Genomic DNA, 14,035 nt, shown 5'->3' with positions numbered 1-14,035 from the left:
AATGTTTGAAATAGTTAGCTACGTGTAAGGGACAGTAAAAAATTGAAAAGGTTAGCTAAATATAATGAACAGCCAGAAAGTTTGAAAAGGTAAGTGAAATATAGTGAAGGAAAGTTTGAAATGGTAAGCTTAATGTAATGAATAAAAGTTTATATTGTTCAGCTAAATATATTGAAGAAATTGTACAAATGGTAAGCTAGCTAAATGAATACATGGCTGTAAATTCCAGCGTCTGCCACACTAAATGGTAGTATTAGGCTACGTTATGAATGCAGATTTGACAAAACTGACCTTCACATTGACAATTGACAATCTATGAAAATGTTATATTCACGTCCACTTTAATATCATTAATAATGTTGAATAACATCGAGTTTATAATCCATTTAAATGAACATATGGTGTTGACCATATGCTCATTTAAATGGTGTTGGATTTTCTCTTTCTCACTCAGATAAACAAATAGAAACATCTGGCTACATCTAGTATGCTGCATCACTGTGTAGGGGGATAACAGATGAAAAAGGGCAGAGTGCAGCCAGAAGAACTACGTCAGGCTCAGAATGGCATTTAGAAATGTTGTCTTTATTTTGAACGTAAAGCACAGAAACATCCATTTCAGCGAGCTTACCATAAATCGGACAAATCAGTTTTCCTTTTATTACAAAACATATACATCTAACGGTGCCTCACTCTAGAAATACATGACATAATTATAAAAGAAACGTCCACGGTACATTGATGACATACATGATCAGACTACCAGAGCAACCATAACTGGTATGAACGCTGCCTCTGAGGATTCACTCTGGCAGGCAGACTTTTGATCCCGATTAAACCTTCCTTGGTCATTATCATACCAGATCCCTTACGTCCTGGCCAGTAGTCTCTGTTAGAAAGCTAGTTACATTCATTATTATCAATATTCTGAGTGACCTTCTCCACTATCATATACCTTATGACGTGTAGGCTGCACAATACGCCATCACAACAGTTAGATCTGCGTTTAACAATTGACTAATGCACAGATTAAAGTCACCTAGATGATTAAAAAGAGTAGCAGGATAGTGAAGCACTGGTGCAGATACGTCATGTTTACAATACAGTCAAGAAGACTCGTCTGGTTAATGATGACATGTTTGATTCATGCACAAGCGCTAATACTGTAGGACTTAACATTTCCCATGTGCAAGGCTCATATGTGTTTTTACGGAAGCCGAGTACGACCATGCTGGAAATCATTTTTCTTAACACCATCATCTCGAGATAACAAGTCAATTACTTTGCTGTCTTGCGAAAACAAGCTTTGTTATTTCGAGATAACAAAATTATTAATTTATGATCCCAAGATAACGCCATTAAAGAAATTATTTGCAAGCAGGGCCATTTTCAGCTTCCGTATTTGTTTACTGAGCCCTACAACACAAATAAAATACCTGATTTTGATAAAGATCTTGTTAAAAAATCACTGTGTTACTGGCAATAAAACATCTGTTCAGCCATTACTGGATATTATAAATATAGTTATTATTGAAGTTAGAGCCCTTGCAGAATTTAAATGCTTGACTTTATCATTTAGTTGTGGCATCTTTAATAGTAACTGTTTTTATTTTAAATCCTGGCTGTTTAAATCGCTCAAAAAACTGACCAGGCGTTTATTGGAAGTGTTACAAGCTTGTCAGTCTATCTTATACCAGATTTAGTATTATTCAAAACCACACAGATTATATGTAGAATGTGATGATGATGGTAATGAGAGCTTAGGTTGGTGTGGTAAGGTTAGTTACAGGAGCAACGTTACAACTCCATTTCAAGAGATAGATTCTGTTTATTAGGTTCTACACAATTATCTCTAAATATATCACCATCTATCCCTCCTCTCTACAAGCCACTTCCGCTCCCCTCCACATCGTCCACCATCACCGAGCGTTTGCGCAGCACAGAGTTACCCTTCCTGCCGCCCCTGGCCTGCAGGGGCAACTTGGTCTGGCAAGGGGCCCGGTACTGAGGCAGGCCAGACTTGGTGGTGTCCAGCTCCTCGGGGTCGTCTTGCTGGGCCCTGAGGGCGGCGATCACGTCCTTATCTGAAGGACTGAGGGTGAGGCAGCCGCAGGGGCGACTGCCGTCACCCTCGGCTCCAACCTCTCCAGTCTCTCCCACCTCCTCAGGCTCATCCTCCACAGTCATGAAGGCGTCTCCCCACAGGCTCTCGCAGAGATCCCTGCCGTGCTGGTACATCTACATGGACACAGAAACACATACACAAAATATTTAAAGGCCTGAGCCAGCACCGCTCATCGTGTCTCCGGTTAGTTCTGTCATGTTTTCTCTTCCAGTTAGCTTCAATTGTACGTGAAAATAGGCATAAATGACTCAAATGCGTGAGATGCTGATGTCACAAAGTGGAATTAAAGGAGGGGCTACTGACACAGTGTTTTCAGCCACTTCAGGAGCAGTGTTTTCTGTGGGAGAGAGGAGCTCCTGTTGGCGCAGACTTTGGCCTTTTAAAACTTTCAAGATATTTTACATGCACAGAAATCTATATAAAACACTGGAGGAAAGGAAAAAAGCAAAAAAGGTAAAAGACCTTTCAGAGTGCTAAACTATGGAGATTATAGTTATTTTCTTATAAGCAAAGATTATAAAAGATTCATCCTTGTACAGCCAGGGCAGGTATATTCAGAGACACAACTGGAAGCTCCTGAGTGGCCTTTCATCCACAATAATTCATCATAATTTATAAGTTGATAACACGCTTTGAAATTGAAGTAACTGGAAGCTGTTACACATAGTGGAGTACAATAAAGAGTTATATTTTATATTTATATTATAGTTATATAGTAGAAGTGTAAAATAGCCCAAATTGAAAATACGCCAATGTGTTGAAACTCCATTTTGGAGTAAATGCACACTATTTGCAAGGGTTTTTTTTGCAACATTCAACAGGTATAGCCTTTCTTTGACTGTAAACATCCATTGGAATAATAGATTTTGGCCTTTCAGGGCAGCGCCAGCCTTGAAAGCAAACACCCAGTGCCAGGTGTTACAGAGGCCTGCAGGCACCTGGCAGCTGCTCTCGCTCTTGCAAGCGGCTTTTGTCTGCCTCCCTCGCTCACCTCACCTTGTCTCCACCAGCCTTGAGAGCGAATTATAACGCGAGATGACCTCGAAAAGCCCACTCTGGTATCTGAAAGACTTCATCTCTGCACCGCTCTCACGGCAGAACGACGATTCTGTCAAGCCTCAACGAGCGTACGGGCAGATCCAAACTAATCGGAAAGGTCACTTCCAGCACCTTTTGTGACAGGAAATTCATTACAGCGCTCAGTCTTCCCAAAGTTACACTTTGAGGGAAAACTCCAATTACTGCTGACATTAGCTTTATGTTTTCTGGAGCATGAAAAATCATCCTCCTCTCTAATAAGACACGTATACGGATTAAAGGGGATATTGCACAACGCTGCAGAAAAACAAACCACAATTCAGCATTTAAGCTGTTTAACTGTAAATGGCGTGGGCCTGCATGCTTAGGTATAGTTGAGAAAGCTAATTAGTGAAGTTTCAGTGACACAAACGCTGTGATTTTCTGTGTTTAAGCTCCCATTCGCTCTCTGGTGACAGTCCCGTAACCAGTCATTAAGATGTGCTGCCAAGTCACGTCGCTCCCTCCTCCTATAGCTCATTTTGTCCCCTACCTAACTTCCACTACATCTCCCGAGTGCAGTTTTTTCTTCTCTTGCTTATTGCTGCATGCACTGTTTGTATATGTGTCTTACTCTTCCTGTTTCTCTGTAGCACACCCCCACCCCAACGTCTGCTTCCTTTCATCCTCCTGTCTGTTGGGGGATTAAGACTGAGTCACACAGGGTGCTCAGAGATGGAAAAGCTGTAATATATTTACCGTGTTCGAAGGACAAAGAGGATGACGGCTGTTTCTCTCCACTACATATACGCTCTGTCTGACACTTAGGTCTTATCACAGCGACCCCATAATACACACAGGGGTGCACACACACACAAATACACACACACACACACACACACTAACATTTCTGTCCTTCCCCAGGCAGACATGGTTTGCTGCCAAAGCTAATTCAGTACAAGCACAAGTGGCTTTGGACGACATGGTGTGATCGAATAAGTGAGATACTGAGATTTCCTGCGGCTCTAACATGTCCTTCCGTGTCCTTATCTTATTCAATTCTGTCCTCTAATCGAAAACCCATGACATTACACCTGGTGTGGAAAGAAAACAGAAAGAGAATGGTCTTAAATCCTTGGACCGGTTAACGACTCGTCGGCAGTGACAAAAGATAGATTTCTTCTTGGAGCCTGTTGTCAGTTGCAATGATTCAGTGGGCGGACGGGTCAAGCTCAGATTTAGAACGAGGTACATTTCATATTTTATGTGACTGTCGTTATGATAATTTGTTATACATTTATACATGTCAAAATCTGCTCCAATACTCTTATCTGTGGGAACTCAACAGTATTCAACAGATTTTATGATAATCCTCAACAAAATGCAACTGGTAGAGTTGATCATTTTAAAGGTAACTCTTCAGATAACGACCCACAAATGACAGTGTAATCGTTTAGTATATGTATATATTATACCTACTGGGTCCCTTTTGCAAGGACAAAGTTAAGGAAACATGTAGGTCATAGGTTTTATTTCAGTAATAAGAAATATTTTCATATATTTCATATGATGTATATAATTATTGTTGCTGGGGAAAAATCAGTAGGCCTAGCCTGAAAATATAGGGTACGTCACTAACTAACTAGCTGTAGAAAAAGTGATGTTTTTTAAATGATGGTAAAATACCATCAAATACCAATATGGGATCCAGTGTCACACACATCCCACAATCAAAGCTGATGCAAGAAACAGACACAGACAAGCTTGTATGTCCTGTCTTATTATCAGATCATAGCTGAATACATAAAAACCAACAAATTAAACAAACTGTGATGAGCTATCCATAAATTCAACAAATAAATGTTAATTTCCTGTTTTCACCACCTTTTTTTGAAAAGTGTGCCCTGGGAGTTTCAGCCTCTGTGACGGCCCTGTCTTTTTACAGAACAGTAGATGTGTGAGGACAAAACATTGAACATACGTGAGAAAACATCTGTTAGCACTACGAGGTCCCGGGCTGTGATATGATAGGCCTGAGATTATGGAGACGCCCGGGACCTCGTAGCTGGTCATCTATGTTAACGACGACATCAGGTTCACTTAGATTGCGTCACCGATATAGCTGAGGCCTTGCTAACCGTCTTTTTAGATTGCGCACACTAATGTGTATATTATCTGTAATAGCAAGGCATAATGCTATTTCAGCCTGTGTCAGGCCTTGATTGAAAAGATATGTGACACGGTGATTGATATGCTCCTCCTCTGACATTGCTACACTGAATGATGTTTCCTGCAATGATTTAATATACTACACAATCGTTTTGTCTTCTCAAGATCTCAATTAATTATACTGGCTAATCTCAGGCCTATCATATCACAGTCATTATCTCTTGATCTCGAATTAATTATATCGTTATCTCGGGAAAACAAAGTTTCTTACTCGAGATCTCGAGAAAATTATCCCGTTATCTCGGGAAAACGGCAGTTTTTTTTTCCGAGATAATAACTCGAGATCTCGAGAAAACAAATGAAATTATCTCGTTATCACAGGAAAACAGAGGAAATAAAATGTATGAATGCATGGTCCTTTTAGGGCTTCCGTAGGCATCTGTGTTTCGTCAGCATTAAGAGTCTTGGTAGTTGCCAGTTTGTTGAAAAAAAAAAAGCATAATTTGGAAGGGGGGAGATGGAAAGCCACAATTAGGGGCTGAATATTATCAATAACACATTTAATCATTACCTCTATATTGTCAAACTTTTCTCCACTATTACCGTATTATTACTGAGCTGTAATGTAAAGTGCTACCAAACTTCCTTTTCACTCTGTAAGTCGGTACTGTACAGGTCCTTTACCTGTACCTACAGTGTACTTACGGGGTATGTGGGCTGTGAAATTAAGTTGACCCCTTTTATATAGTAATTACTAGGTATGTATTTTGTGAGCTGGTTGTAATACATACATACACTTTAATTATTCATTATACACAATGTCATTTAAATAATATTTGAAGTGTATTTTATTTTTATGTCCTTCCTAAATGCAATTTTTTCTCTGTGCATTTCCCCCTGTAACTACATACGAAGCCTGTCTCACAGCAGTTTAACTGGAAATTTATATTTTATGGCCATGTACACGAATCCTAAAGATAACATTTTGCCCTGTATTTCAGTCCAGTATTTGTCCAGGATTTTTATCACCATACCATCACTGAATCCATGATCTTGTGAAATCCTATAGATACAATTTCGTGACTCTTTCACAAACTGAAAATATATTTCCCTAACCTTAACAAAAGTGCTTTTGTTGCCTAAACCAAACATCAGACTGGTTGCAAAACTGGATTTTGGTGTGACAGTCCTGGATTTCATAAATGTAGTTTCATTCAAATAAATGTTGTGCAAGCACTAAATGTATTCATGCTGAGGACACAAATCATTCAGTACCTCATAAGTGTTTTATTGGCACCCTGTATATTTAAACTGTAATTTACAGGCTGCAGATATTTTGTTGAACCACACGGTCCAGTAACCTCATGTGATCATTGTTCCCATCCTCCGACCATTCTTCTAGATGTTTTTTTTTTTTTTTTGTGCCAGCATCCGGCACAGACACGGACACTATTTGCAGATTAAACCTCGTTCCCACAAAATCCGGAGCAGAAAGAGTGTCTAATGCTGCGATAAATCAGACCTTGGCTGGCAAATAATGTTGCCAATGAGTACAAAGAGAGAGTGAGCCACTCGGTGCCAGAGGGATTTTTGCATGCAGTGGATGTGTGTGTGTCTGCCTATGTGTGGCTTTAAATGTATCAGCTCGTTTCTATGCAAATTGACATCTACTGCAGTAAGCGCTTACAAATCCTGACTGTATCAGTGTATATTTATTCTACACACACACCTACACGGTGTCTCTATGTTTCGGGTCAACTTTTAAGGAGGTGGAAGAAACACCATCAAGGATTTCTAAAAGATTTCATGAGGATTTGTTTCACAACAGAGTGAATCTTTGTATTATATCATTTGAATGTGAAGCTTATAAATCCAGATTTCAGAGTTGTGAGAGCTTTTTCATGTTTGTCTGGGCTTTTTCTTTCCAGTGCGTTTCAGCCCTGAGGTGCACTAAAAGCGCTGCGAGGTCACACCATGAGGCAGCCCACTGTGAAATCTCCCACCCCTGCTATCTGCAGAGAAAAACAAAATCAAGTTTTACTGTTGTGACCTCCGAAAAATGCTGCGGGAGGCCGCCACTTGTCTGCAGTCTCTCCAAGAAGGTGTGATTTGTTGAATGTGCTGAACGCGGTGACTCATTTGTTTGTATTCAGGTGCTGTTTAAAACATTGCGTTTTGAGAGCTACTTTAAATTTATCTGAGCCTATTTTGTGCCATTAGTGGCGCCCTACATGAAAATGGGCCAATTCGAGCACACAAAGCACCAAAATACGCAAGCACAGACACACACACACACACACACACACACACACACACACACACACACACACACACACACACACACACACACTCAAACACTTAGATATTCTCTATTTGCATTTCCTCTCGTACTACATATCTGTCATTTCGAGTAATCATCTAATATCCACCAGACAGCCTTAATAGGTCTGGTGTCTAGGGGTGTGTGTACATTTGTTGGAGTGTCTCTCCGTCCCTGTGTGTGTGTGTGTGTGTGTGTGTGACAGAGAGAGAGAGGGAGGGAGAGAGAGAGAGAGAGAGAGAGAGAGAGATAGAGAGAGAGAGAGAGAGAGAAAGCAACAGAGAGACACAAAGAGGGAAAGTAGAAAGAGAGAAAAGAGAAGAGAAAGCAGGGAAAAGGACACGCATAGATAGATAGATAGATAGATAGATAGATAGATAGATAGATAGATAGATAGGTGAGGTGTCATGGCCATGGTGTGTGTGACAGTTAGCTCACTGACAGCCCCTCGGTAGCTCTGCCTCTTCTTAAATCACCCTGCTGGCCTCTGCCCACTGGAGCAGGACCGAACCTTTTCATGCTTCAGCCCACAGAGCCACCCTGAGCTGTTAACCCTTCACTCACCGGCCACTCTTGACCACCAACACACAACACACCGACTCTATCGTGACACAGTACCGTGCGGGACCTTCTACCTGCAGATCGTGGCTCATATGACAAGCCTGTCAGTGTGATTCACACCTCTGACACCTCCTCAGGAAATCTCAGGTAAGGTGTGACTGCAGTTGGCTCTCATAAGGCATGACTGTATGTTCATGTTCATTACAACAGCTACGTCAGAAGCTCTTTATAATTGTCTAACAACAATTAAGACACGGATAGAAACAACCGCATAATGACACTGCTAACATCCTGACACCCTTTTCTTGTTAGATGGTCAGACAATTGTCAGAATGGGACCATCATGCTTTCTAGTGTGTATGTTTCAAACTTGTTGTGAACACACACCCATGTCTGCAGCTGTCTGTATGATCAAGGTTTTATTTGATCTGAGTTTAACATGCTAATATTTTCTCATTAGCAATAAACACAAAGTATGGGAATGTCATTAGTTCTGCATTTATTTAGTTATACACCAAAGTTATGGTCAAATTAAAATGTTTTAACTGATGATAGAACTGGATGGAAAGTTAAGGGATCATTACAGTTCATCCTGAGAGTAACGTGAATTGTTTGTGACACATTTCATGGCAATCCAAGCAATAGATTTGGAGACATTTCTCTCAAAACTGCAAATGTCAACCTCATGGCAGCGCTAGAGGAAAAGTCATCCAAGTATCCCTCGGGGATCATGAATGTTGTACAAAATTTCAAGTGGTGGAACGATTGAAGTCACGACCCAAAGAGCCAGTGCTGCTGGTGTGACTAAAACCATGGAAAATGTCTGATTTCAACAACAACAACAACAACAACAACAACAACAACAACAATCCCTCATCCCTCAACAGAAAAAAGGCACAAAATCCCAGGATTTGTAAGCAGCCAATCACTGATGTCCCAGATCAAAGCCTACCTGCTGATACTGAACACAGGTTCCAGTGCAGTTCTGCCCTCTGGGGTCCCTGGCCCAGTTACGAGCACATGTCATGTCCATCCTGCAGGCGTCAAACCTGAAGGAAAGGATGGAAATTCTCAAAATAAAACAAGTGAAATGCCAAAACATGAAACTGTAATTCTTTCATTTGAATATTTTCTCCTAAGGCTCTGTCCAAAGGTAACAAAATCTGTCTCTGAGGCTCACCAAATAGCATGTTATATGTCCTACGTTTTATCACTTCACTTCATTTACTGTTTTATGGGAATGTATGTTACAGACAGTGATGTTCTGCAGTTTTTCCCGGAGGTATGACATGTTAATTAGATCCATATTTACTGCACAGACATGAGTGAACTAATCTTATGGAACGCTCAGCAAGACAGAGAATAAGTGTATTTCCCAAACTACTTCTACTACAAACTATTCTTTTAAATATGCACACTGTAAATTTAAATACTATGCTATAAATACTGGGTTGTTTTTTTTTTAAGATCCCTATTCGTGTCGAGAAGCAAAGCAACCACGACACAAAGCTGTTTCTCATTTCTCCTGGACTCTCCTGGGTGTCCATGAACCCGAGCCTACTTACCCTACTTTATGGAAAGCCTGACATAACTAAGCGTACAGTTTTATGCTGTTTATTAGACCCGTTCTCTGTGTTAGTATGGATAGCACTGCGGGGCTGTTGATACCCTGGCTGGTATCCTCCCTCTCTCTCTTGTCAGCCTTTCAGACGGAAACTGATTTTGATTTAGCTTTGCTTGGCAATGTGTTTGGCAGCCTCACCAATCACGGCAGAAGCTGTGGCAGAGCGGCACAGCCTGGATGTACGAGCGGCGATGGGGATGGGGCCAGCGCGCGGCATCAGGGGAGCAGCGGTAAAAACACGACACACGCTTCAGGAAGCCTTCACACCTGAGGAGAGAGAGAGGAGCAGTTAGTAGGGACGTGATGAATGGGGACATCTGTATTTGAACCTTTATTGACACTAGCAAGGCTGACTCAGCATTGTCTGAGACAAGGCAGGTGAACATGGCATGACCTATAGCTTCTCTTGTCCTTGTCTTGACTCTGTGTTTTTTTTTTTGCCCACTTTACCCCAACTCACCCTTTATATTTAAAATTTAATCAAGACTGTTCTGCATTGTTGAATAAAGGAGCCACCGACCCACTGACACGTCTCATTTTTCATCCCACAGTCTTATTCAAAGTTATTTTCTATAATGGGATTTAACATTTCACTCAATAAAGCTTGAGTGAAGCCTTGAAAGAAGCACTTACAGAGTGGCCTATGTATTATTATCACACAATGTGGGGGAAAAAAATCTTACATTGAAGCTACCTGCGTCATAACAGATTTTTTTTTTTACCTCTTGGGGAAAAAATCAGCAAAAGAAAATGCAAAAATGCTTGTTTCCGTCTACTAACGTGCAATTATAGGAGTTGGTTCATTAAGAAAAGCAGCGGGTGACACCAATTCTCAATTGTACCATTTAAGAAAAAGACGGCGCTGAGGGTGCCACAAATGAAAGTGAGAAACAATATAGAAAACACGATGGAAATATGACATTTCTGTTTTGTTTGACGTGTTAATTAGAGGAAGGTTACATGAGATCTGTGTGGAGCGATGAGGAGCTTTAATCTGCTGCTGTTTTCATCTCTTCAGCCCAGCAGAAGCTTCAGTGGGAAAGCATTAGCGCTTTTACAAAACAGGCAAGAACTGCCTCAAGCGAGCATAAACACTGTTTTCGTCTCCATTTTTGCCTTTTCAACTTTTTCTGATGTGATACTTCAAAATGCACTTAAAAATGTGTTGATGGAAACGCAACTACTGACAACAGCTGCCTATTTACATATCCAGCAGAGCAACATTAACATTCATTTACCTCCGCCAAGGAGGTTATGTTTTCACCTGTGTCTGTTTGTTGGTTTGTCAGCAGGATAACACAAAAATTACTGGACGGATTACCACGAAACTTGGATGGAAGATGGGTCTCAGCCCAGAATAGACCCAATTGACCTTTGGTGCCGATCCAGATAAAGGGAGTGATCCAGGAATTATTTTCTCACCTTCTTTAACATTGTGAGATTTCTCAACACTTAATTTCTCAGTTAATAAAGCATGGATCTTGATGAAAAAAATCAAGCTGATATCTATGAGTAAGTACGATATGATGCAGATCCATATAAAAATCGGAATCTAGCAGATTAAAATATGTGCTATTTGATAGCGGATAGGCTTGACTGAATTAGATACTGTTGGGCCTTGGCAGAGGTATGCGCTCTACTGTGTGCCATTCTAGGTTTTCTGGCAACCTAACAAATATAAGTCCAGTATTCCCTCCTGTTTTAGCTCTGTTTTTGGTCTCCACCAGAGAAGAGTGGTGAAAATGCTTTACCGTGTTCTCCACCATTAGCTGCTAACTTTGTCTGTTAGCTCGTTTAGGATAGGAAGTGGACAGTCGTTTTTTTCTCAAAATATGGTGCGACTGGAAAGTGCGAAACAAAACACTAGAGTTGCTGGCTATAAAACAAAGAGTTGGTTATGTGACCCACTGCTAATTTAAAAATATCAGTTACACAATTCAAAGTCAGATTTGTAGAGTCCAGATCAGAAGGATGTCTGCTGGGTGGGACTTACTCTGAGCTCAGAGGGCCACACTTGTCCCATGGTTCATTCTTGTTGAGAGCAGAGGGGACATGGGAGATGTCCTGGATGTCTTCATCCGTGCAGCAGCTATCTGTCATCAGCAAGGACACGAGAACACGTCAGCCAGCTGTCAGTCAGGAGATTTACTTTGATACTTTCATCACAGGTCGTCATCACACCATTAGGCTCTTAAGTGTTCAGAGACAAGCACACAGTCACTCACTGTCGGCGTACAGCGCGCACTCCCTCAGGTGTGGCTCCGGGCTGGGCGTGGCCTTGTGTTTGCCGTCTTGAAGACACACCCCCTCCGAGCGGGCTCCACCAATCAGCGCAGCCGCCAAACAAGCGCAAACCAATAGCAGAGAGCGAGAGGTGACACCCATCTCTACAGCCACAAACACGTCTGGAGGAGAGTTCAGCACAATGGACAGAGGCACAAGTGAAAACAGACTGATGCAGGAAAATGTAATAAATAGAAATGACTTCATGAAAACATACAGAACTCCACTTGAAAATCATACATTTTAAATCTGTTACTCTCACGCCTCTTGGTTTCAATTATGTCACACTGTAGTGAGTGATGCGGTGAGTGAGACATCCAGCTCAGGCTGTTTAGCTCCGTGTGAGCTCTGCGTGTGGTGACCTAGTAGACGGGGTGAGCCTAATTAGGTGAGACTGAGGCACCGTGCTGAGCCCGATGACATGCGGAGCTGTTTAATCTGACAAGCGGCTGGCCGATGTGTAGCCTACATAACACGAATTAAACAAATCTGTTGGACACGGCGGCGTGGCCCTGGACAGGTCCGGTGTGGCCCGGTTCTACACAACAGAAAAAAATGCACCGAATACAAAGAAGTTTGGCACATTAGGTCACTTCCAGAAGCTTAAAGCCTACTGTAGTGAAAATAAATTGTAAAACAAATGTAAATTGACGTGGATATAGGCAGTTGCAAGTAATTATGCAGTTCACAAAATATTTTTTTAATTTAAAAGACTTATTGAATGTGAATCAGTTCGTCAAACCTTTTACCAAAATAAATAGGCTAAATAAATAAATAAATAAAAATAAAAATATTTATTGCTCGGGAAAGTCTTTATCACCTCTGTCAATAGACACCTGCTAAAATAAAAAATAAATAAAAGAATAAACAAATAAAAATAACAGGCAGTAGCTTGTATTATTTACAACATATTAAGAAAATCATAACAAATATAAATATAAACAAACCTTGGGGGGGAAAAAAATCCATAAATGTCCAGTTTTTTCTATGGAGTCTGGTGCTACTCATTAGTGAGTTTACACTCACCTCAAGGCACTTTATGGTATTTTTCCCATCTGCTGTAGCAGCTGTGGTTCAGTGTTTTTTGCTCACATGAACCTGTAGTTTATCCATCTAAATGTTACTCTGAGAGCACGACGACCTGAAGAACCAGGTGTTGCTTTAATCTGATCAGATCGTTTAGATTGTGTTATTGATTTATTTACCTGTCGGTGGGTTAAATGTTGCTCCGTCCGGATTAGTTCCCTCTGTGTTGATGTCTCTCCTGTAGCTGAGTGTTGTCTCCGTGTCTCCCGGTGTGTTGCTGTGGATCAGCGCCTGCTCGCGGTGCTCGGTGCTCCGGTCTCCTCCTCCTCTTCTCTCTCTCTGTCTGTCTGTCTGTCTGTGTCTGTCTCTCTCTGTGCTGGCTGTGATCTCTGCTGCCCGGGGGCCGCTGCTCGCCACTTTGTCACCGGTTTATATGAAGGACATTTCAGTCCCTTCCACCAGGCGACTCACCCCCTCCCCCTGCCCCATGCTGGGAAGCCCTCTCTCTCTCTCCCTCCCTCCCTCCCTTCTTTGCACACACACACACACACACACACACACACACACACACACACACAGAAAAGACTCCCTCCTTGTTAATCTCCCACTGAGATGTTTACCAAATCCTCCTTGTTGACAGCCTTCAATCCGAGTTTGTCCAAGCAGCCTTGAAGATAAAAACACTGACAAAAAATTGATTTCTCAAATTGACGTGAGACCCCACGAGGCATGTGCTGCCCTTGATTTTGAGAGGATCATTCACAGGTGGTGCTGAGTCACACCTGTCCTCCCCCGGCCCTTTCTATCTCTCCCCCTCACTCCCCCCCCCCTCTCTCTGGAGGTCAGGGCTTTTTCCAGATGACGGGGTTAGAGGAGGGTACGGCTGAGATTTAATACTGCATGATATGCT

The 14,035-nt window shown here is 41.6% G+C and overlaps 1 protein-coding gene across 1 annotated transcript; it reads right to left on the bottom strand.

The window, feature by feature from the left end:
* Positions 1-564: 564 nt before the first annotated feature.
* rtbdn (retbindin) lies at positions 565-13,591 on the bottom strand. Its single transcript, XM_084371021.1, has 6 exons — positions 13,305-13,591; positions 12,042-12,221; positions 11,810-11,909; positions 9,955-10,083; positions 9,145-9,241; positions 565-2,238 (listed from the first exon to the last, which is right to left on the bottom strand). The coding sequence occupies exons 2-6, from the start codon at positions 12,199-12,201 to the stop codon at positions 1,882-1,884; spliced, it is 843 nt and encodes a 280-aa protein (XP_084227147.1). The 5' UTR covers positions 12,202-12,221; positions 13,305-13,591; the 3' UTR covers positions 565-1,881.
* Positions 13,592-14,035: the final 444 nt, after the last annotated feature.

Source organism: Pagrus pagrus, assembly GCF_965226575.1.
Source record: "Pagrus pagrus genome assembly, chromosome: 13".
NCBI classification, from domain to species: Eukaryota; Metazoa; Chordata; class Actinopteri; order Spariformes; family Sparidae; genus Pagrus; species Pagrus pagrus.
This window is presented reverse-complemented; position numbering and strand designations above follow the sequence as displayed.